Source organism: Salmo salar, chromosome ssa29 (assembly GCF_905237065.1).
Source record: "Salmo salar chromosome ssa29, Ssal_v3.1, whole genome shotgun sequence".
In the NCBI taxonomy this organism is placed as follows: Eukaryota; Metazoa; Chordata; class Actinopteri; order Salmoniformes; family Salmonidae; genus Salmo; species Salmo salar.
In genome coordinates, this window is record NC_059470.1 from 12,387,471 (window position 1) to 12,413,057 (window position 25,587).

The window sequence follows — 25,587 nt, forward strand, 5'->3', positions numbered from 1 at the left end:
TTAGGTTACATACATGGTACGGTCGTGCACTGATCAGGGATATTCTTGGGATAGCGGACACTTGGACTAATGTGTTGACTTTGATTGGTAACCCCACTGCAGTCTCGGATGAAAGTGCTGTAATGATCACTTCCGCTGATGGTGCTTTGGTTCCCCTGGCTGGAAACACCAATGTCCAACATGATGGAAGGAACATAGACCACCAACAGGTGAGGGGGAAATAAGAAAAATAAGATAAACTCAAAGAATGAAAACAGGAAGCAGATGCCTGCTGATGTGTGTTAAATGTAAAATGGGCTGCCTTGGCTGGAGAAGGGGGAGTTTGAAATGAGTCATAGGCAGCTGTATCCTGGCCTGGATGTTCAAACGATTGTAACCCCCCCCCCCTTGTTTGGAACACAATCTGAGGCACACACACTTGTAGTTCTACCCCTGTTATGATCTAAAGCTGACTGAAATGTAAAGAGTATTTAGAAAATGCCACGATTGTGTATTGATGTAATGCTCCAAAATCACTTCCTGATTGTTATCTAAATGATAACCCTTTCCGGCAATACTAGGATGAGGTATTCCACATCGATAAAAGAATAAATCAAATCAGAAAAGGCCCTTATATTCATACTGTATTTCCCATCCCACTCCTATTTTCTTTGAAGACAAAACGTGCTCTCCATAAATAACTTGGTATTCTATGCTGACATTGTCTTTCTGCTGCATGAAAGTCTTTATCTAGGGAAGCATATGTTTGTGTGTGTGAGCGTGTAGGGGACCAGCAGCCCAGTAGTCCCACTGCCATGCTCTTTCTATACTCGTACTGATGATGCAGGGATTTTCAATAAAAATAAACTTTACTTGGGTTCATATGAACTAAACAATGTTGGTTTGAATTTACTTGTATTATTTTATCCGGATTATCTACAGTGTGTATTGTAAATAGCTTTGGTGTGTTGTAATAGGAATTGCCAAAGGTGGCATAGATGTGAACATGTTTGGCTTAGACTTTCACAATTGCAATGTTAGGGGAATTTTACAGTGCACAACTGTTCATTTCTTAAATGAAAAATGTCCTAATCCCATTGTTACTACTTAGGTAGTTAGATGTGTCATTATGCTATTTCTGTATACTGTGTAAAGGTCACATTCGAAGGTCATCATGAGTGTTTTTCTAGGTGGGGTCATGTGTGAATGGGGGGGGGATGGGGGTGCGGGTGATGGAGGTGGGAATCTCAGGATTGGCATCTTGTTGGCGATAATAAACCTCCATATACACCTAGTAGACACTGTACACACATGTCAGGCCCTGCCAGGAAAACAAGCCTGAAATCTTACAGCACAGTACTTTAAATAAATCACACCACAGGAAAGCAACTAAACAATTACTGTTTATTGCAGAGCTACAGTCCTTATCTTCAAAGCAACAGAAATCCTTTTGAATCTGGTTCTGGTTTAAATCTTCAGGATGGTTCTCAAATCCCTAGGCTGGAGTACATGTTGAATTTTAAGTATCTACACAGAAAGCATCACTTTTGTATAACAGTAGACTAAAGTGTTATTAGACTCAACTAAATTAGACAGACTAAACAACGTTTTATAGAAACGCCATCAATCGAGTTCCCTAAGCCATTCTCCAACATTTACGATTTCAAATATTTGCTGGGAGTTTACAAAGCATTTACCGTGGCTTGTGCTCCAAATAATCTAATGTCTTGAGTGTGATAGTCTGCCCAGTTCACACTATCTAATTAAACATTCAACATTGTCGTTGTCCAAGTAGACCAGATCATTGTGATTGCCTATTGGCTATCGCTGAGTAGGTCGTTTGGGACAGACGCAGATATCATGGTGTCTCGCAGGTCTGGTGAGGGTTCTACACTCCTGCTTATCCAGACCAGTTAATAGTTAGAGGCAATTACAATCAGATAGAGCTCTGTCTGTCTGTCTGTCTGCCAGAGGGATCACACAGGCAAGACAGACACACAGACAAGACTAGTGACAGGACAGGGAGGAGCAGTGGGACAGTACCGTGGGACAGGTCAAAGGGCTATACTGTACATCACTTGGGGACAAGTCTTTACCTTTGGCTAAAATATGACAATCTGGTATAGTGCACAGCACCATGATGGGATGCAGTGTCCATGACAGCGCTGTAGAACAGCAGAGAGGCTCAGTGACTGAGACTGTCAAGATTGGATGTATAGTGCAATAGCCTGCTGTGGCAATACAACACCACTTCATCAAATGCCCAAGCTCAATAGCCCGGATAATAAAAGAAGCACTCAATTTAATAGATAAGGGTCTTATCAGAGGGCCAGGTCCAGAATACAATTGCTCATTTACAAAGAATAGAATTGTTTTTAGGCATGACTGAAAATGATCTTCCCTTCAGTAGCGTATTTCAGAGCTGCGGAGCAATGCATTTAGCAACGGAAGACATTTATGTGTAACCCATAAGGGATTTACACCAATAAATCATCATAGGCAGGAATAAAGTTTTAATCCGATGATAGGATAAGAACAACGAAGTGCTTTTTCCTCATCGTGTCACAGAAGCCTGACACAATAGACAGCCATCATTGGTTCCTGTTGGATCTCTAGATGCCTCTTTTATATTTGTCTTTTCTAAACCAACAGTGTTGTGTTCTTGCTGTCATGCTGTTTATTGCGCTATATATTTGACTCCTTCATAACCACTGAATGTGTTACAACATTGTAATATCAGTACCTAGATCGTGTTTGTCTTGTTTTATTTAATATTCCAAGCATTGGACTTAAACATATGAAAAGAAAACAGAAATAAAATGATGTATTACAATATATATTTCAAGTGTATCTTTAAAAATAAAAACGCAAATCACCCTTAAATGAATACATAATCATGATGAAATTACCGCAAACAATGATGTAGCCTTATACACCCATTCTGTGTCTGGCCCCTGCTACTGCATATGCAGCCTGAGTTTGATGGTCTGAGGATGGGTTTTAAGCTCTGTTTGGGGCTAAAAGCATGGTGTGTTATCTGCTCTGAGAGGTGGGGACATCATTGTGTTCAACTAATGAGACCCCATTAAGCCACATTAAGGGGGGGGGGGTTAATCCTCTTAAGTTATCCCCACATAGGACAGACCAGGGCAGGGCACTGTTTACAAGTGCTGGGGCTGGCACCCAGGGCTGAGGCCTTAGTCTATGGTGTGTGCTCAAAAACCTGATTAGCACTGGCTGGATGCAGGCAGAAGGAGAGAAGAGGGGGGAAGGCTTCTGCATAGAATGGTGTCTGAGGCTGACAGTGCAACCGATGCCAGCCTCCTGGGTCCATACAATACAGTAGGAGTCTGAACCAACAGTCACCATGCAGAAACCCACTCCACATAATGCCATCTCACACGGTTTTGTGAAACAATGCAATTCACACCTCAAACCTCAGATCACAGTTTGCTATGAACAGCCACTGTATGGAAACTCACCAGTATCTCCATATGGGCATGTTTTATACGAGTCCACTGGAATACAGAGGTTCGTTAACAAAGCCCCCAAGACACATGACCTTGCTTTACATCCTCTTGTTGGAAATACTCTTTTTTTTTCGGTCTCCATTGTGTTGTTGCACATTTGTCCTTGTAGTTACTTCAAACACACAGAGTTTCAAAGTATGGTTGGTGAAGATCATTCTAGGATGGGAGATGATAGGATCTGCACATTTTAACTTCAGTTGCACCGCCTACAAATGTAATCCCCTGCGGGCACACCACACTGAAACAGTGCAATATGGTTCCACTGGTGATTAAGATGAGTATATCCAGCTAATCAGCCTCACGTCACTGCGTCCAGTGAGCTTCCTCTTTCTACTGCATGTCCTAGTTCCATCGAGGGACAGAATTTGCTCCAGCATGTCCTAGGCAGGTACATCCACATCCAAGCCACTGTCCTAGCAGGGATCTTTATTCTGACCTGTCTATGGCTGCATCTTCCCACAGCCCCAGTAATCCAGTGAGAGTGTTGCAGAGAAGGTGCTCCTCGGGCAGGTAGACGGGAGAGGAGACCCCTGGAGACTTCCAGTGCTGATCTCTCCACTTGTGCCATCCTGGCTCACTCCAAATCAGACTGAAGACAGAGAGGAGTGTCTCATATATGACTTCTGTCTTAATACAATGGAACATTGTGATGGGGAATCTTCAGAGAACAATCCCCATACAAACATTATAATGACCATTCAGCAACAGCACTGTCCCTAGTTGCTTAGATTTCAACAGTCACAATGGCATGCATCAAACAATGCAAAGATATGCCTACTCTGGGCATACTGACATCCATTCAGAGATTAGGAAACCAGTTAGATTAAACATTACTCACCTACCTGCAGTTCATGACAAAACAGAATGGTTAAGAAGATAATGAAAATCTAGGACAACTCTAAAAAAATAAATCAATATGTCTTATTTTATGACCAGTAAATGCCAAAGGTACAGTTGAAGTCGGAAGTTTACATACGCCTTAGCCAAAAACATTTAAACTCAGTTTTTCACAATTCCTGACATTTAATCCTAGTACAAATTCCCAGTCTTAGATCAGTTAGGATCACCACTTATTTTAAGAATGTGAAATGTCAGAATAATAGTAGAGAGAATGATTTATTTCAGCTTTTATTTCTTTCATCACATTCCCAGTGGGTCAGAAGTTTACATACACTGAATTAGTATTTGGTAGCATTGCCTTTAAATGGTTTAACTTGGGTCAAACATTTCGGTTAGCCTTCCACAAGCTTCCCACAATAAGTTGGGTGAATTTTGGCCCATTCCTCCTGACAGAGCTGGTGTAACTGAGTCAGGTTTGTAGGCCTCCTTGCTCGCACACACTTTTTCAGTTCTGCCCACACATTTTCTATAGGATTGAGTTCAGGGCTTTGTGATGGCCACTCCAATACCTTGACTTTGTTGTCCTTAAGCCATTTTGCCACAACTTTGGAACTATGCTTGGGCTCATTGTCCATTTGGTAGACCCATTTGCGACCAAGCTTTAACTTCCTGACTGATGTCTTGAGATGTTGCTTCAATATATCCACATAACTTTTCATCCTCATGATGCCATCTATTTTGTGAAGTGCACCAGTCCCTCCTGCAGCAAAGCACCCCCACAACATGATGGTGCCACCCCCGTGCTTCACGTTTGGGATGGTGTTCTTCGACTTGCAAGCCTCCCCCTTTTTTCTCCAGACATAACGATGGTCATTATGGCTAAACAGTTCTATTTTTGTTTCATCAGACCAGAGGACATTAATCCAAAAAGTACAATCTTTGTCCCCATGTGCAGTTGCAAACTGTAGTCTGTCTTTTTTATGGCGGTTTTGGAGCAGTGGCTCCTTCCTTGCTGAGCGGCCTTTCAGGTTATGTCGAAATAGGACTCGTTTTACTGTGGATATAGATACATTTGTACCTGTATCCTCCAGCATCTTCACAAGGTCCTTTGCTGTTGTTCTGGGATTGATTGCCACTTTTCGCACTAAAGTACATTCATCTCTAGGAGACAGAACACATCTCCTTCCTGAGCAGTATGACGGCTGCGTGGTCCCATGGTGTGTATATTTGCGTACTATTGTTTGTACAGATGAACATGTTACCTTCAGGCATTTGGAAATTGATCCCAAGGATGAACCAGACTTGTGGTGGTCTACAATGTTTTGGCAGATTTCTTTTGATTTTCCCATGATGTCAAGCAAAGAGGCACTGAGTTTGAAGGTAGGCCTTGAAATATATCCACAGGTACACCTCCAATGGACTCAAATTATGTCAATTAGCCTATCAGAAGCTTCTAAAGCCATGACATCATTTTTAGGAGTTTTCCAAGCTGTTTAAGGGCACAGTCAACTTACTGTATGTAAACTTCTGACCCACTGGAATTGTGATACATTGAATTATAAGTGAAATAATCGGTCTGTAAACAATTGTTGGAAAAATGACTTGTGTCATGGACAAAGTAGATGTCCTAACCGACTTGCCAAAACTACAGTTTGTTAACAAGACATTTGTGGAGTGGTTGAAAAACGAGTTTTTATGACTCCAGCGTAAGTGTATGTAAACTTCCGACTTCAACTGTAAATAGATAACAGAATTAAGGGGGAAATAAGATGAGCTACTTTCAATGTCAAATATGACTAAATTCTCCAATATTTGCCCAATTTACAGAAACGTCAAGCGAAACTAACATTATTGTATTCATGCTGAGTCGTTCAAGCGAATTAATTACATCCATTAGTGCTTTTCTCGCGGCAGCTGCCTGTGTGCTTTCTAACACTCGGATGTGGATTCTAATCCTAATTCTTACAGTCCCTGAAAAACACTGAAATACATTTTGTGTGTATAAAAAAAATTGATGTTTTTATTGGCTTTATTAAGCTAATAATGCTTTCTATCACATAGGTACTCCTTGTGTCGTGTAATTCGATCGTGTGGACTTAATAAGTATGTGACATTAAGTTATATTCCTACAAAATGTATGTCTGTAACTCATTCGTTTGTAAACTAATAAATAATAACGAAAATGAATTTGAAAAAAAAACCTGTGAAATTTCCATTGGGCTATATAACTTAATGTGATTAGTTTCGTATGCAACGTCAAGCGCGCAATCATACTAAACGGATCCCGTGCGAGATCATGAAAATATAAACCTCATTAACACATTTTACTAGGCCTAGAGCAATTTAAACAAATAGGGCTATAGCCTACTCAGCCACATTTAGTGTGGCTAGCCTATGCTTAAATTGGAGTACTTCATTTCAATTCGATTACTTCGTTATGTTAGCATTAGACTGTCTAATAAGCAAGCATAGCATTGTATCGATTCACAAACATACACCTCGGGGCCCGAAGTTTCGCTGTACCGACTCTCAACTGATCCCTCTACTTTGAAGAGTCTACTTTAAACGGTCTCAAAGAGGAGTATCTAAAAGAAAACGAAACCTTGACCCCCCTGTTATTGAATTAACCGAGGCAACAACATCAGAACTGACTCGTCTGTTTGATCAAGGTGTCAACATCCATTACCTTTTTTTTTACGGGGCCTAAAGACATAGACTACATGACAGCAATTCGTCTGTCGCTATACTAAACAGTGCAGGTGGAGGCCGAAATTAATGAAGCACACTGTCGTGTGTATTCTCACAATAAGACCCATTATATTCCTTTTTGACATCTTAACAGCAGAGGCTGAAGACATGACAGCAAGTCGTCTAGCCACAAAGAAAACGTTGCAGGTACAGGCCAGAATGGATGACGGGCGTTCCCCAATGTATTCTTGATTCCACATCGACATAAACTGCTGTAATGACCCTAGCCTTTGTTGTTGAAGTTGATGGGATGTATAATCAGATGTGTAATCAAAGAAAATAGAGTGGGATTATCAGATGAAACCGAGAGGAATTATATCATGTTAAAACTTTTTTAGACTAGTCATGCAAATTGAAAATCAACAGGAATACACTGACTGATTTCAAAGGCTACGCTTCACGGCCAGGGTTCGTTGACTCGCTGAGGTTATTTTGACATCGAAGTTTGTGAGTTCATGAACAATCTCAGGAGTTGTAAAAATGAAACATGTTTATATGAAAACATAGCTCGCCCTAGCTCTCTAGGGGGTTACAGTGTCCCTTGTACCACACAACTCCAATAGATTTTCCTTCCTGACCTTTTAGGACTTCCTGTGCAAATCTTATCACTCCGAAAAACCTGACAGGGCAAAGGCAACACGACCACGCACGCCAAGCTGTCAAAAAAGGCCTGTTTAAAATAGGCTGCATATTTTTCTTACTGATGTATTTTTACATACTGGATATGTCTTTGTGTTAACCCATGAACACCCACAGCATGTCCAAGATGGCATTAGCTCAATAGCCTATTTATTTTATTATAGACCTACTGATGAGTCGACTTGAAATAGACCACTGTCACACACAAAGGTGAGCTTGTAATGCGGCCTTTTCAAAAGTTGATATATCTCTTTTGTTGGTGGTAAATATTTGTGCGCCGTAATCTTATAATAAAGCTGCCTTGATCATGTTTGTTACCGTCCTGTAAAATGTGCTTTGATAGAGACAGTGGACCTGATAAGAGGGGAGGGCCATTTGCACGTGACCCGTGGCCTTTTAATGAATTACTAAAGTACTGCCACGTAACTTTAATGTTAGAGTGATGGCCAATTTATCTCATTTTGTTCATCACACACAGGAAAAAGTAATGCCTCAATAAAAAAAAAACGGAAAGATATTTCAAAGGGAGAATAAAGTAGTCATCCGATTCATTTAAGGCATAGGAATTTGCCAGCTTCCTAAAAAGTAAATCCGTGATGAATACCTTATTATTAGCCTGTGAAGACATCTAGGGCTATGTCAACTTTGCCAAGATTGTCGTGATGCAATCGAGCAGTCATTGCAGCGAATCATGACAGCATTTATCACGAAACATTTTAAAAGGGATATTATAAATTCATTTTTTCCCGAAAAGGAAATAATAGGCTTACGTGTATTCTTTTGATTTAACATTAAATGTCAATTTCGGTTTCATGACTGATGATAGATTGAGGCATCAAGGACTATCAATGACTTGAGAAAACACCTGGATTTCACACCTTAAATCCACTCCTCCTGGGCAACCATTGGTGGAAGGAGCGCATATAGCCCGTCTCCATCAATACTGGAGTAGGAGAGCAACCTCAAAGGTTAAAAAGATAGTAACCATGTACTTTGATCCGATCTCCACACATTTCGAACCGTGCCCAACGAAAGCCATGTTTGAAAGCGACAAGTTCTGCGGTGAGTCTTCCCAGAGTGAGCTGATGTCCGAGGCGAAGTCCCTGGGCTCTGGGTCAACCAGTCCTATCTCGGTCAACTCTGACTCCAGCTGCGCCAGTCCTGAGCCGAAACCATCCGCAGAGACGCGGGTCAGAAGGCCGCTGAACGCCTTTATTATCTGGACCAAGGAGGAGCGCAGACGCTTGGCCCAACTCAACCCTGACCTGGAGAATACCGACCTCAGCAAAATTCTCGGTAAGTTTCATTCAAATAATTCCCATTTGAATTAAAACTATGACGGGACTATTCATATGTCAACAATTATATATGGATAACTAACATGATTGTTTTGCTGCAGGTAAGACCTGGAAGGCCATGTCTCTGGCAGAGAAGCGACCCTACATGCAGGAGGCTGAGCGCCTGAGAGTACAGCACACCATTGACCATCCCAACTACAAGTACCGGCCTCGCAGGAAGAAGCAGCTGAAGAAGGGCCCCAAAGGGCCCCTGCCTGTGGAGGCCACTGTCCCTCTCTCCACCCGCTGCAGTAAAGATTTTGCCATGCCTTATGACCTCAACTACCTCATCCAGAACCAGTCCCATCAGCAGCAAGCCTACCCAAATCCAACCACCTACCCATCCTCCCAGGCATACTTTTCCCATCTTCCCAGGGAGACCTTCCCAGACAGGTTAATTTACACAAATCCAGAAGCAACATTCTCTAACAAGCCTCTAATGTACTCTAACACTGCGGCATACCCAGCAGAGCCTCATCCGTACTACTCTACCCAGCATGGGCTGCAGCAGTGTGGGCCCCCCAACCCAGCCTGTGCTATGTCTCACAGGGAGCAGGGGGACTTCAGGGCCTCAGGCCCCCAGCTGTGCCCCCCCACTGGCCCCTCTCTGGAGTTCTATCTGGAGCAGGTTCAGCTGGACATGCTCTATGATCTGGACCCCAGTGAGTTCGAACAGTACTTTGGCCCGTCCACATGCCAGCCTGAGCCACTGGAGTAAAATGATCACCAGTGGGCTAGCCTATGGGGGTCCTGAACATTTGAGAGTCGTTAGCGTGCACAGCATGTCAACTCCCAAATGTATTTATTGAAATTATATATTTTCCCCCTAACCTATTGTTACTATTTAGATGTATGGAAATTACGTTACACGTTTTAAACATGACGTGTTTAGCATTATTATTTATATTGTTTGTTTTGTTTTTGTCAAAATGTACTCTTATTGATAAAAGAGTGTTTCCCAACCAAATATGTCTTATAAATAAATTGAAAAGAACCTTTACGTTTTCGTTGTTGTCGTAGTTATTAACAGAAAATACTCTAATGTGTACGCTGCGTTTAACAGTGTGTGGTGCACCAAATGATACAACATTTCAACAGATTGATTTATAAAGAACGAAGTTTATTTTGAATTTCTATTACGATGGATGACTGGCTACAATTGATCTGGAATATTTATTAGTTATATCAACAAACTGGAGTGGACTGAGATGCTGTCAGGGTTATTGCTTGTCCCGCCGTTGGCAGAAGCCAGGCTGTTGACATACTGTTTTATCTCTAGCCCTGTGTATTTCTCGTCCCCGGGCGTTGGGAGGGAAATGGCGCCAGGGGCATAAACTTCCAAACTTCCTGTTTCATTTTAAAACATCTCACAAAGGCTCTAAAAATATGCCAAAAATATTACACATCTCCCAAATTGTATGCCTCTGGCTGCCAAATGTTTATCCATTTATGAAAATGTTTATCCCACTCTGCCCCAACCTGACTGGGCTAACCCAGTGCAAACTATTGACTCGTCAAGCATTGTGGCAGGGCATAGGGCCAGACAGGCAGAGCTCCATGCTCAAATAAAACACATCACAAGTCCCCACTTCCCACCAACCCCGCTCAGATTCACCAACACATATTTTCAAAAGCATCCTTTAAGTGGGTTCACATGAGGAAACGTTGAATAATGACAGGGACGGTTATTATTGTGGGGAAGGGGGAAGTGCAGGATGGAGACCAAGGGAGAGACCTGCCCAGGGAGAGAGGGCTGATTAGGGGCCCGAAGAGCTGCTCTCCTCAGCACTTCCAGGCACCAACCGACAGCCACCTGAATGAACGGAAGACATTTGACGTCAGATCCATTCCCATGATACCCATGTAAAACCGCTCAGACACTGTGTTTATGTGTGGCTGAGAGACTCTCTCTCACACATAAATACGCTAATATACAAATATATACAAATGAGTGGATTCGGCTATTTCAGCCACACCCGTTGCTGACAGGTGTATAAAATCTAGCACACTGTCATCCAATCTCCATAGACAAACATTGGCAGTAGAATGGCCTTACTGAAGAGCTCAGTGACTTCAAACGTGGCACCGTCACACTGTAGGATGCCACCTTTTGAACAAGTCAGTTCGTCAAATTTCTATCCTGCTACATTTACATTTAAGTCATTTAGCAGACGCTCTTATCCAGAGCGACTTACAAATTGGTGGATTCACCTTATGATATCCAGTGGAACAACCACTTTACAATAGTGCATCTAAATATTTTAAGGGGGGGGTTAGAAGGATTACTTTATCCTATCCTAGGTATTCCTTAAAGAGGTGGGGTTTCAGGTGTCTCCGGAAGGTGGTGATTGACTCCGCTGTCCTGGCGTCGTGAGGGAGCTTGTTCCACCATTGGGGTGCCAGAGCAGCGAACAGTTTTGACTGGGCTGAGCGGGAACTGTGCTTCCTCAGAGGTAGGGAGGCGAGCAGGCCAGAGGTGGATGAACGCAGTGCCCTTGTTTGGGTGTAGGGCCTGATCAGAGCCTGAAGGTACAGAGGTGCCGTTCCCCTCACAGCTCCGTAGGCAAGCACCATGGTCTTGTAGCGGATGCGAGCTTCAACAGGAAGCCAGTGGAGAGAGCGGAGGAGCGGGGTGACGTGAGAGAACTTGGGAAGGTTGAACACCAGACGGGCTGCGGCGTTCTGGATGAGTTGTAGGGGTTTAATGGCACAGGCAGGGAGCCCAGCCAACAGCGAGTTGCAGTAATCCAGACGGGAGATGACAAGTGCCTGGATTAGGACCTGCGCCGCTTCCTGTGTGAGGCAGGGTCATACTCTGCGAATGTTGTGGAGCATGAACCTACAGGATCGGGTCACCGCCTTGATGTTAGTAGAGAACGACAGGGTGTTGTCCAGGGTCACGCCAAGGTTCTTAGCACTCTGGGAGGAGGACACAATGGAGTTGTCAACCGTGATGGCGAGATCATGGAACGGGCAGTCCTTCCCCGGGAGGAAGAGCAGCTCTGTCTTGCCGAGGTTCAGCTTGAGGTGGTGATCCGTCATCCACACTGATATGTCTGCCAGACATGCAGAGATGCGATTCGCCACCTGGTTATCAGAAGGGGGAAAGGAGAAGATTAATTGTGTGTCGTCTGCATAGCAATGATAGGAGAGACCATGTGAGGATATGACAGAGCCAAGTGACTTGGTGTATAGCGAGAATAGGAGAGGGCCTAGAACAGAGCCCTGGGGGACACCAGTGGTGAGAGCACGTGGTGCGGAGACAGATTCTCGCCACGCCACCTGGTAGGAGCGACCTGTCAGGTAGGACGCAATCCAAGCGTGGGCCGCACCGGAGATGCCCAACTCGGAGAGGGTGGAGAGCAGGATCTGATGGTTCACCGTATCAAAGGCAGCAGATAGGTCTAGGAGGATGAGAGCAGAGGAGAGAGAGTTAGCTTTAGCAGTGCGGAGAGCCTCCGTGATACAGAGAAGAGCAGTCTCAGTTGAATGACCAGTCTTGAAACCTGACTGATTTGGATCAAGAAGGTCATTCTGAGAGAGATAGCAGGAGAGCTGGCCAAGGACGGCACGCTCAAGAGTTTTGGAGAGAAAAGAAAGAAGGGATACTGGTCTGTAGTTGTTGACTTCGGAGGGATCGAGTGTAGGTTTTTTCAGAAGGGGTGCAACTCTCGCTCTCTTGAAGACGGAAGGGACGTAGCCAGCGGTCAAGGATGAGTTGATGAGCGAGGTGAGGTAAGGGAGAAGGTCTCCGGAAATGGTCTGGAGAAGAGAGGAGGGGATAGGGTCAAGCGGGCAGGTTGTTGGGCGGCCGGCCATCACAAGACGCGAGATTTCATCTGGAGAGAGGGGAGAAAGAGGTCAAAGCACAGGGTAGGGCAGTGTGAGCAGGACCAGCGGTGTCGTTTGACTTAGCAAACGAGGATCGGATGTCGTCGAACTTCTTTTCAAAATGGTTGACGAAGTCATCCGCAGAGAGGGAGGAGGGGGGGGAGGGGGAGGAGGATTCAGGAGGGAGGAGAAGGTGTCAAAGAGCTTCCTAGGGTTAGAGGCAGATGCTTGGAATTTAGAGTGGTAGAAAGTGGCTTTAGCAGCAGAGACAGAAGAGGAAAATGTAGAGAGGAGGGAGTGAAAGGATGCCAGGTCCGCAGGGAGGCGAGTTTTCCTCCATTTCCGCTCGGCTGCCCGGAGCCCTGTTCTGTGAGCTCGCAATGAGTCGTCGAGCCACGGAGCAGGAGGGGAGGACCGAGCCGGCCTGGAGGATAGGGGACATAGAGAATCAAAGGATGCAGAAAGGGAGGAGAGGAGGGTTGAGGAGGCAGAATCAGGGGATAGGTTGGAGAAGGTTTGAGCAGAGGGAAGAGATGATAGGATGGAAAAGGAGAGAGTAGCAGGAGAGAGAGAGAGCGAAGGTTGGGACGGCGCAATACCATCCGAGTAGGGGCAGAGTGAGAAGTGTTGGATGAGAGCGAGAGGGAAAAGGATACAAGGTAGTGGTCGGAGACTTGGAGGGGAGTTGCAATGAGATTAGTGGACGAACAGCATCTAGTAAAGATGAGGTCAAGCGTATTGCCTGCCTTGTGAGTAGGGGGGGGAAGGTGAGAGGGTGAGGTCAAAAGAGGAGAGGAGTGGAAAGAAGGAGGCAGAGAGGAATGAGTCAAAGGTAGACGTGGGGAGGTTAAAGTCACCCAGAACTGTGAGAGGTGAGCCATCCTCAGGAAAGGAACTTATCAAGACGTCAAGCTCATTGATGAACTCTCCAAGGGAACCTGGAGGGCGATAAATGATAAGGATGTTAAGCTTGAAAGGGCTGGTAACTGTGACAGCATGGAATTCAAATGAGGAGATAGACAGATGGGTCAGGGGAGAGAGAGAGAATGTCCACTTGGGGGAGATGAGGATTCCAGTGCCACCACCCCGCTGGCCAGATGCTCTCGGGGTATGCGAGAACACGTGGGCAGACGAGGAGAGAGCAGTAGGAGTAGCTAGAGCTGCCTTGGTCTTGGCCTTGGCAAGTGGTGTTATTGTGAAGTGGAAACATCTAGGAGCAACAACGGCTCAGCCGCAACGTTGTATGACACACAAGCTCACATGGACCGCCAAGTGCTGAAAGAAAAAAATCTGTCCTCAATTTCAAAACTCACTACCGAGTTCCAACGACAGCTCAAGAACTGTTCATCGGGAGCTTCATGAAATGGGTTTCCATGGCTGAGCAGCAGCACACAAGCCTAAGATCACCATGCACAATGCCAAGTGTCAGCTGGAGTGGTGTAAAGCTTGCCACCATTGGACTCTGGAGCAGTGAAAATACGTTCTCTGAAGTGATGAATCACGCTTTACCATCTATCAGTCCGACGGACAAATCTTGGTTTGGTTGATGCCAGGAGAACGCTACTTGCCCAAATGCATAGCGCCAACTGTAAAGTTTGGTGGAGGAGGAATAACGGTCTGGGGCTGTTTTTCATTGTTCGGCCTAGGCCCCTCAGTTCCAGTGAAGGGAAATCTTCCAATGAAGGGAAGTCCCTGCAGCAATGTTCCAACATCTAGTGGAAAGCCTTCCCAGAAGAGCTAGGCTGTTATAGCAGTAAAGGGGGGACCAACTCCATATTAATGCCCATCATTTTGGAATTAAATGTTCAATGAGCAGGTGTCCACATACTTTTGGTCATGTAGTTTACAACAACTACTCTTATATCTCTCTCTCTCTCTCTCTCTCTCTCTCTCTCTCTCTCTCTCTCTCTCTCTCTCTCTCTCTCTCGCTCTCTCTCTCTCTCTCGCTCTCTCTCGCTCTCTCTCTCTCTCTCTCTCTCTCTCTCTCTCTCGCTCTCTCTCTCTCTCTCTCTCTCTCTCTCTCTCTCTAAACTCATAATAATTTCCTCAAGTGTGTTTTCTGTTGTAATTCGGTCTCTTAGCAACAATTAATATTCAGTTTCAGGGATTTCCTGAAGGACAAACAAAGACAGTGTCAACAATAGCAGTGAAAGGATTCCTATGATCAACAGTAAACAGCAGAGGACACCAGTAAGGCAAGTGGAAACAATGAATTTAATTCCTTAGATTTATAATGAGTGAATCTACTTGTGAAGTAGAAATTGTACGTGAATTATCCATCTTTTTGCACTATTGTGCCGAGACAGGGGATAAATATAAATTGAAGTGATCTAAATTTAGTTTAGCATAATATTGCATATTTACATTATACTCAGGAAATGTGTATACTTTCAAGGTGGAATGTCTTAGAAATCCATTCAGTTATCTGTTGGGAAGAATTTATGGAATCTGGAGACTGATATGTCAACTATGTTATAGGCCCTAAGGAAACATTCCTAGGACTAAAACAGTTTCGTAGTTAGAGATTACATCTATAAATATTAGAATTTGGTATGTAGAATATTGATCTTATAAATAGCTTGGGTTTACATTCAACCTAAAAATAGGTTGGTATTTGCTTACAGAGGGCATTCTTCAGATTTTAAAAGCTATAATTGGAGATGTTCTTCTTTAAACTCAAACATGAAGGTCATCAATGATTTCCTGTTCTAGGCACAGGGTGCATTTGGGGTAAATCCAGGGCTGCTCTCTACTGATAGTGCTCATCCGTGAATTCTCCTTCAGGAATGTCTCCTCTGTCTGTGGACGAGAAGGAAACTCAAACAGGAAACAGTATGAAGTAAGACACTCAATGGCTTCTTAACTAGAAACTGACTGTGTTTCTGTATATAATGTAATAGAAAGTCTGTTTGATAGACGTGCCACTGGAATGGACCACATAAAGAGCCTGGAAAATTATTAAATGCATTCAATAATTAATCAAAATAAATAGGCAGGGGAATGTGTGTCTGACTCCAGCTTAAAATGGCCACCATCCGCTGTAGGTGTACAGCGTGCTTGAGATGAAAACCTATAAAACCACCACCTTTTAAAACCAATTCATTCAAATTCAAATTCAAAGATCTGTCTCTGATAAAAATTAAAAGATCTGTCTCTGATAAAAATCTGATGGCAGAACAGTTAATTATGAGTCTATCTGGGGCGACCCCAATCAAGCTCTGATTGGGCCAATCAGATTACAATAACCTCATCAGGGCAGTCTCAGTCCCACAGTTTTAAAGGGATTTCACCTGTTAATCTCACAGGTCTTTACACAGACACAGGCTATAATTGACTGGTTTGGGTAGGAACCTGGCATTGGCCCCTGTCTCTGGGGACAATGGAGAGGGATGAGGAGAAGGTAGAGATGAGAGGGGAAGAATGGAGAGAGGAGAAGGCAGGTGGGAGAAGAGAAGGGAGAGAGGAGAGGAGAGGTGGGAGAAGAGAAGGGAGAGAGGAGAAGAGAGGTGGGAGAAGAGAGAGAGGAAAAGGAAGAGGTGATGGGGACCTTTGGTCTCCACGGGGGAACACAGTGGGGGTCCTTCTGTGGAGTGGAGTAAGTGCCTCTGGACTCAGGGACCCAGACAGAGACCTGGGAACTGGGAGACACCACCACAGAACCAGACAGCTGATTACAGTAATAGGGTTTTAGTCTGACAGATAGACTGAATAGAATGGGGCATCTGGGTGTGGCCCCTGTGACCTGCTGGGAAGATACAATACTCTATTAGAGGCCCCTGAGCCCAGAGACTGTCAACAAACACACAAAGGAACTGATTACACACACAACCCTCAATGTATGCGTAGTCGTATGTACTGTGTGTGCAAGCGTACGTGCGTGTGTGCTTGTGCTTGACCCCAAAATAATCTTTTGAGTTATACTTTTGAAAATGATCACTTGGGCCTAGTTTTTCAAAAGTTATCTGTTTGGATTTTGCCTTAGGATTAAATGCATAGCAATAGATTGAATAGAACAGACGAATCCTTGACTTGAATGGGGACTCCTGTTCTATTTATTCTATTTAATCCAATCTGACAGTTTAAAAATCAGGATAGATCATTTTTTTAAACTGGGGCCCTGGACACTTGGATCACTGTAAGGTCGATGAGTAACTAATGATGAGTAACTCACAGGAGCTACCCTCACAGTGATCTTCTGGAGTTTGTTCATTTAGCACCAAGCCCACTACCGCACACTAGTGCACTACGTCCTCTGGAAATGACGTCAGAGCGTTTCCTGAACGTCTCACAGTGCACTATGACTCAGAGCAGGAGTATGCATGTGAGGGTCTGACTGTTTGTGCAGTTGTGTTTTGATCATTTGATGAGACTGATTCCATGTGCCTTCCTGATGGCGTGTTGCCGTGTCCACACGTCACAGGAAAAGATTCCCTGTGCTTTCTCCATACCTCAATGCACCTGGGACATCCCTTCATAAGCAAAATAATTCTACGTCACTATCAGGTTATAACTTCAATATATTACAACTGTAATGCATTATAATGATTCATGAATGTTATTCATATGTATTTAACAATTGGTAATGATTTGATATTTACTAAAATGTGCTTAGTGCTACCTATTTTTTTCCCTTCATTTAACTAGGCAAGTCAGTTAAGAACAAATTCTTATTTTCAATGACAGCCTAGGAACAGTGGGTTAACTGCCTTGTTCAGGGGCAGAACAACAGATTTTTACCTTGTCAGCTCAGGGAATCGATCTTGCAACCTTGCGGTTGTTAGTCCAACGCTTTAACCACTAGGCTACCTGCCGCCCTAGGTGGCATAGAATCCCAAAGGAGGTATTGATTAGGTAATAATAATGACGCTGTTATTATGTTGTATGTGAATAAATATCAGGTCAATAGTGGACCCTAAAACAAAGCACAGCCTTCCTCTACAGTTTAAACTCTAAATCCCAATAACAAGCTCCTATACAATTTAAGATGTGTCGTTCACAGTTCTTCTTCAACGCTCTTTGATGTGTCTGTGGAATGGGCCTTCTCTGGACGACCTATTCTCGAAGGTAAAGGAATCTGTTAGCAATGTGTGTAGGTCAGGGACGTGAACAATACCTGTGTGTGTGCGTGCGTGCGTGCGTGCGTCCGACGTGCGTCCGTGTGTGTCACTGCCTGACATCTCCGTACGATGAGAATTCCAGTAGCAATTCCAACAGCATGTCTCATGGGGGGGCACAATCTGTCCGTCCCCTCACACCTTCGTCCTCACACGCTCTCCATCCTGCTGTTTCCCCTCAATGGTGGGCACCTGTTAGCTTGTATTGACATGAGGACTTTAACACCTGTAGTAATTGGCTTAGCAGGGTAAGCCCGAGTGATACAGCCCCAGCCTCTCAGCAGGGTAGCTAGTTCTCAGCTGCAGTCACAATGCTGACCGGAGCACCACTGTATGACAATGGCCCATATCTTCTACCTACAGGATAGCCACCTGACCTGACAGAGCAAAGAGGGCCACCACATAAAACTCACTGGCACCTGAGTACACACCCATGAGATTGATGTTGTTATTTCACATAGCCTATATGTTGATTTGTGGTATCTTATTGTAAGGTGTGTGGATTGACGTGCCTTTTACTGTAATTATAAAAATGTCACCTGGAGGCAAATTGGGGGGTGGGGGGGGGGGTGGTCGCAGAATGTTTTTGGAAGCATTTGAAGGTGGTATAGCAAAGTGAGCAGGGTTTTCACATTTGTGTCATTTAGCAGACGCTCTTATCCAGACTGACAGGAGCAATTTTGAACAAGTGCCCTGCTCAAGGGCATATTGACAGAATTGTTTTTCTTCACCTGGTTAGCTCAGGGATTCAAACCAGCAACTTTTCGGTCACTGGGCAAACGCGCTTAAGCGCTAGGCTGCCTGCTGTTTTGAGGCAGTGGGTGTTAAAAGGGAGGACGTGGCCTGACTTCCCCCTCTCTCTTAGGCTCTCAGGAGTAGAGCAGTGCGCCTTTCAACTTTTATTTGTGCTCTGTTTATAAATGCCACTTTCTGGGAGCCTGGCTGCAACCTCTGTTATTCTTCCTGTACTGTTTGCCGACTCGCAGCTGGAGAAACAGGAAAACCAATCTGGAAAACTACTCCATGTATGTCATCGGTGATTATGCGACGGAGCTGCAGTGTCCGCCGCCTGTGCCGGGCATAGGCAGGCCTGGGCAACTTGAGCTCGCTTAGGGTAGGGACAAGCCTGAGTTATGTGCCTCCTCTTGGTGCCTCTCTGGGTCTGGGTACCTATAGCCAGTAGCTACCCGTTCTGAGACCCACATGTTTAGCCCCCCAAAAATAAAAGGTGTCATGCTTTTTTGTGCATGTTTTGCATGTTATTTTGCAAACAATGTAAAAAAGAAATAAAAAAATCTTTGAGTTAATAAAGCCGCATACAAACATGGTCTCTTCTTTGCGTTCTTGAGGGAGGCAGCTCCAAAATGCAGGTGTTTCAACCTAGCTCAGTGCTTTCTGTGGTCATTGGGCAGCCAGCGGAAAATATGGAGCGTAGGGGTTGGTAATGTTCTCTAGTTGTGCTGTGGTTGGCTCAGTGTTCGCTCACTCATGGGGGCACTACATCATCGCAAAATCTACTGGGAGAGCCCGAAAATTCTAGCCCCTTGGGTCATTGGCGAAAATCTGATATCAACTTTGGAGGGGACAATTATATGAAATTTTCTCAAGAGCAATTCCTGAGGGGGACACCAAAAGTAGTGCTGTAACACATAGCCTACGTTTAATATGGTAAATGTATATTGAGTAACCAAAGAAATAAGGTGTTTGCCGTACTCCTAACTACCGGTACCCAAAACTACACAACTAATAACAACAGCAATACCATTGCCTTTAACAAATCTTAGTTCAGTCACCAGTTTAAGTTGAGAGTGAGGGTATCCATGGCATTTTCCAATTATGTTCCTATTTTACAAGTAAAAAAAATGGAGAACCTTTCATAATGTTGCCAAACAAAGACTCAACAAACTGACCTGAGACTCCCTGTCTCTGCCAGTCTGTCCCTGCATATCTGTCCCCAACTCTGCTGTCTGTGTGCCATCTGTTCCCTGCTCTGCCTAATGACATCATTGTGAAACATTTCCATTAGAATTTCATTTCTTTCTTATGAACATTTTATCAACTAGTCTTTGAGATATTAGGCTACTAGGGTTCTTACTATGCGTTTTGGTGTATTGAAAAATACTCTGATGTCTGTCTTTTATTTTTCTGCCATTTTTCTACCTGGCGGGCTGGCTAGCTAGGTTATTTACAGTAGGAGATGGGCTTCTATCATCTTCAATCATTCTATTTGGGCTTCGATCTAAAAGGTAGCTAGCAAATGTGAAACGGATTAAAATGACAAGAGTTGACAGCTGTATGAGTTCACCATTTACACAACATATGCTGCAACCTTTTGTAATTTTAATAGTTTGTTTCATATTGGCTGGCTTCCAACAATAGCTGAATTTGCAAAGCTAGCGAGCACCAATTCAGTTTCAGTGGTGTTTGCTATAATCTTTGCTACCCGGGTTAAATAAAGGTGAAATAAAATAAATAAATAAAAGTTCACTTGCGACAATTTAGCTTTTGCAACGAGACCATTAAATATATTTAAGACAATGGTAGAAGAGAGTGTAGTTCTGTTCAGTTTGGATTTCAGTTTATCGCTAACCTTATCACAGGGACTTTGAAGCACTAACTTACATCATCTGCATGCTGATTCCATCTTTGACGACGCCACATAAATGGAATAGGTACTAGCTAGCTTAATAGTTAATATTTGCGCGCTAGCTCTGCATATTCAGCTAGTGTGTGTGCGCGATTGACTGGATTAACCTCACGTCAGTTACGTAGCAAGCTAAGGAACTGGCAGTGGATCAAACCATTGTGAGGCAAAGGGTGGGGGGGTTGCAATCTTTTGAAACTTAAAAACGCGCTATTAAGTGTCTATAATCAGCACAATTGCTTTCATTGCGTATTATTAATATTATTTAAATTACATAGTTATGTTTCAGTGATATATTGGGGGGGACAAATCATATTTTTCCCAGGATGGGGGGGTCGTGTGTCCCCCGTCCCCCCCGGGAATTCCGCCCCTGCCTTGGGTGCTGCCATAGTTACATTGGAAGTGCCCATCCAAGAAGGCTCAAGGTCCTTGGCCACAGATAAAATGATGTCAAATCACGATACACACACACACACACACACACACACACACACACACACACACACACACACACACACACACACACACACACACACACACGCTTTGATTGGACTGATCAAATCAACATACTTTCAAAATCTTAGCTAGCAGTCATCATGAATCAAGTCGACAATTCACTGCCAAATCCTTGTCATATGAAGAGAAATGATGAAGATAAATTATAGATAAAACATATTGGTGCTCGTTGGCCATAAACATTACACAAGAAGTTGGAAAATGAAAATTTAACAATGAGTGTTTAGAAAGGAATCAGTGGCTCACTGCAAGCATTGCAAAGCAATCACTGGCCTGCTATTCAGTGTAGTGGATGTGTGGTCCAATTCTGGGTTTAAGGGTCTCTTTTCCAAGCTTAAAAGGACAAACATTCAGTATTGGCAATGCTGTCAATCCAGCATGACTTCTGCTGCTTTCAAAACTGGAAACTCAGAACTGGAAAATCTCAGACTTCAGTGAGTTCAAGACAACTGGGAACTCTGGAAAAAAAAATGAGCACCGACTGGGATTAAACTCGGAATTCCAAGTCGGGAACTCAAGCCTCTTTTCAGCGCTCCGACCTAAAGATCAAGTTCCCCGTTGTCTTGAAAGCACCATAAATCCAAAGAATGCCAGACTGATGACAAAATTTGCACACGAAGGACCGTCGCACCACCTCCAGTTGAAGTAAGCACAGCAAGGTGAGTCTAAAAAGGTCTTGTAATATGCAAAGGAAATATGTATATTGTAGCTAAGAAAGTACTAAGTGTATGTTGTGTGGTAAGCTGTTAGTAGCCCATGTGCCTCACCCTAATAATTTGGTCCCTTTTCCCCATCATAACTTTGACTACTGTTCTGACTTGGTGGTGCCCATGTAGCCATTAACCATTTTTAGAGTAATGTCATCATTGAATACTGCAAGAACTTTCATTGTATGCTTATATGTCCCTTTTATTTATCCTAGAGTTATGACTTGGTGTACAGGGAGAATGCTGTAAGAACGGCCCATGTTCTGAATTCTGTTGCTGTACATTTCAAAAGTGCTGAACAAATAGTTGTATTGACTACTTCCGTCCTAGCGTGCTCATTAATGTCTTTACGGATTACGAATTGCCTCTAATGAATACTCAGAGAAAAAGGTGTAGAGTCACACGCAGAGCGCGGCAGGTGTTTATTTTGCCTTTGCAGAAGGCAGGAATCTTGGTCACAGGCAATGGTCATACACAGGTAGGCAAACAGGCAGGTGAATCCAAACTAGGACTGAAGGCTATAACTGGTTCTCACAAACGAGCTAGGAAAAGGCTTAGTAGAGTCAAAACGAACAATACCACAAAGGCATAAACAGAATGAACTGAACTGAATAAGGAGCTGAGGAGACCAGGTAAGTAACTAACACAGGGGAAATCAATGAACAAAAAGGAAAGACAGGGCTACGTTCAAGAACACAACGAAACAGAACACAAGGTTGACTAAGAAAATAAATACAGAACCTTACAGCCTCTTATCCGCTTGTCCTCCCCTTATGCCATGGTTTGTACATCCCAATTGTCAGTAGAAACCACTTTTGTTTAAGCAAGTCACCCATATCAGCTATGTTGTTTAAAAGGCAGTAAATTAGGCTGAATGAACTGCTTTGCTGCCAGACAAGGCTCCGCTGATAGCTAGGTGTAGCAGTGGTAAGGTGTTGGGACTGCTGTTGGGCCTCTGCTGTTGGGACAGCTTTATGTAGGCTCTAAAGGTTTGTGGGTATCGTTTGGTTTGTGGGCACTGTTCATCACCGTTATAGTCCAATTTATGAATTGTTTAGTGTTGTGTTTTGTAGTGGCTTTGCTGGCAAGCTTAAAAACAAATTGGGGTGAGGTTGCCCCACCAAGATTACATGCTAAAATCGCCACAGCCTATAGCTCAAGGCCTCCTAGCTCATTCTTCCAAGGAAGGCATTCTCGGAGACTACAGTACTATGGCTGTCCGTCTTTTTCCTGTGGAGAAACAGCAGAGGAAGCCACCCACCCTGAGGTGGCCACTAAGCCTCACAACTTTCAGTCTTTAATGGGGTTTATCTTCCCAGCAGTAGCACACCCTTCAGGAAGGACAAAACAACACGCCGAATGCTACAGTTGTTTTCTCCTCTCGAAGGTTAATAAAATGTCACCTAAAGAGTGCCATATAAGATAACAAAAAATGATATCAACAATAATGTAACCCTGTTGTAATAGAGGCAATTGTGGACTACAGGAAAAGGAAGACAGCATGCCACCATTCTCATTGACAGGGCTGTAGTGGAGCAGGTTGAGAGCTTCAAGTTCCTTGGTGTCCACATCACCAACAAACTATCATGGTCCAAACACACTAAGACAGTCGTGAAGAGGGCATGACAAAGCCTATTCCCCCTCAGGAGACTGAAAAGGTTTGGCATGGGTCCTCAGATTCTCAAAAGTTTCTACAGCTGCACCATCGAGAGCATCCTGACTGATTGCATCACTGCCTAGTATGGCAACTGCTCGGCCTCCGACCGCAAGGCACTACAGAGGGTGGTGCGTATGGCCCAGTGCATCACTGGGGCCAAGCTTCCTGCCATCCAGGACCTCTATACCAGGTGGTGTCATAGGAAGGCCCTAAAAATTGTCAAAGACTCAGCCACCCAAGTCATAGACTGTTCTCTCTGCTACCGCACGGCAAGCGGTACTAGAGCGCCAAGTCTATGTCCAAAATACTTCTTAACAGCTGCTACCCCCAAGCCATAAGACTCCTGAACAGCTAATCAAAGGGCTACCCAGACCCCTCTTTTACACTGCTGCTACTCTCTGTTTATTATCTATGCATAGTCACTTTAACTCTACCTACATGTACATATTACTTCAATTACCTCGACTAACCGGTGCCCCCCCCCCCTCACATTGACTCTGTACCGGTACCCCCTGTATATAGCCTCGCTATAGTTTTTTTTACTGCTGCAGTTTAATTATGTGTTACTTTTATTTTCTATTTTTTACTTATCTATTTTTTACTCAACACTTATTTTTCTTAAAACTTAAAGCATTGTTGGTTAAGGGCTTGTAAGTAAGCATTTCACTGTGAGGTCTACACCTGTTGTATTCGGCGCCTGTAACAAATAAAACTTGATTAGATTTGATTTGTTGGGATCTGAGACCCGTTCATATTTACTGTAATGTCGCTGTGGAAGCTATAAAAATTGTGAGCTGGATGTTTTGTCGAACGTATGCAGGCTGACTCCATATAAAACCTCATTTGGGAAAAGCATCGGTTGCAACTTACCTCATTGTCAGCCTCTCCTTTCCTCTGCAGCCACTTTCCCATGGTGAGGAGAGCTGGAGCTGGGATCCAGGGGGATGACGACTGACACTGCGGCCCGGCCTCCCATTGTATGTGTGCATTTACTCAGCACGGGAGAGCAAGGACAGTTAGGCTGCAGGAAAACAATAGTCTCATATTTATTTACTGCTTAGTGGCAGCCGGGGAGGCCCCTGTACCTGATAGAGTTTACAGCAAGGGAGAAACCCCCACTAAGTAGGATACTACACCCAATTAAAACATATTACTAGGCTGCGTCTCAAATAGAACCCTATAGTCCCAGTTGGTATTAGATAGAACATCGCAGCCCTGCCCGCCTTTGGGGAAAACAACCTGTGGCTACCTAGGTTACTCCATTGTCTTACTGCAAAAATGTTACCTGCAATTTTTTGTGTTGTCTGCTTGTTTTAATTGAATGACAAAACTACACTTAAGAAAAATAGAAATATATACAGTACCAGTGCAAATTTTGGACGCACCTACTTATTCAAGGGTTTTTATTAATTTGTACTACTTTCTACATTGTAGAATAATAGTGAAGACATCAAAACTATGAAATAACACATATGGAATAATGTAGTAACCAAAAAAGTGTTCTTCAAAAAAATTATACAAAGTAGCCACACTTTGCCTTGATGATATCTTTGCACACTCTTGGCATTCTCTCAACCAGTTTCATCTGGAATGCTTTTGCAACAGTCTTGAAGGAGTTTCCATAAATGCTGAGCACTTGTTGGCTGCTTTTCCTTCACTCTGCGGTCCAACTCATCCCAAACCCTCTCAATTGGGTTGAGGTCGGGTGATTGTGGAGGCCAGGTCATCTGATGCAGCACTCCATCACTCTCCTTCTTGGCTAAATAGCCCTTACATAGCCTGGCGGAGTGTTGGGTCATTGTCCTGTTGAAAAACAAATGATAGTCCCACTAAGCGCAAACCAGATGGGATGATATATATGGACATGGTTTTTTACCAAATAGGGCTATCTTCTGTATACCAACCCTACCTTGTCACAACACAACTGATTGGCTCAAATATTTAGGAAGGAAAGAAATTCTACAAATTAACTTTAAACAAGGCTCACCTGTTATTTTTTAATGCACTCCAGGTGACTAACTCATGAAGCTGGTTGAGAGAATGCC

At 43.8% G+C, this 25,587-nt stretch overlaps 1 protein-coding gene across 1 annotated transcript; it reads left to right on the forward strand.

Moving 5' to 3' along the window:
• Nucleotides 1-8,554: 8,554 nt before the first annotated feature.
• On the forward strand, nt 8,555-10,031 carry LOC106590076 (transcription factor Sox-17-alpha-A). The gene is made up of 2 exons (XM_014180620.1): nt 8,555-9,032; nt 9,136-10,031. Exons 1-2 carry the CDS (start codon nt 8,723-8,725, stop codon nt 9,789-9,791), a joined length of 966 nt encoding a protein of 321 aa, XP_014036095.1. The 5' UTR covers nt 8,555-8,722; the 3' UTR covers nt 9,792-10,031.
• Nucleotides 10,032-25,587: the final 15,556 nt, after the last annotated feature.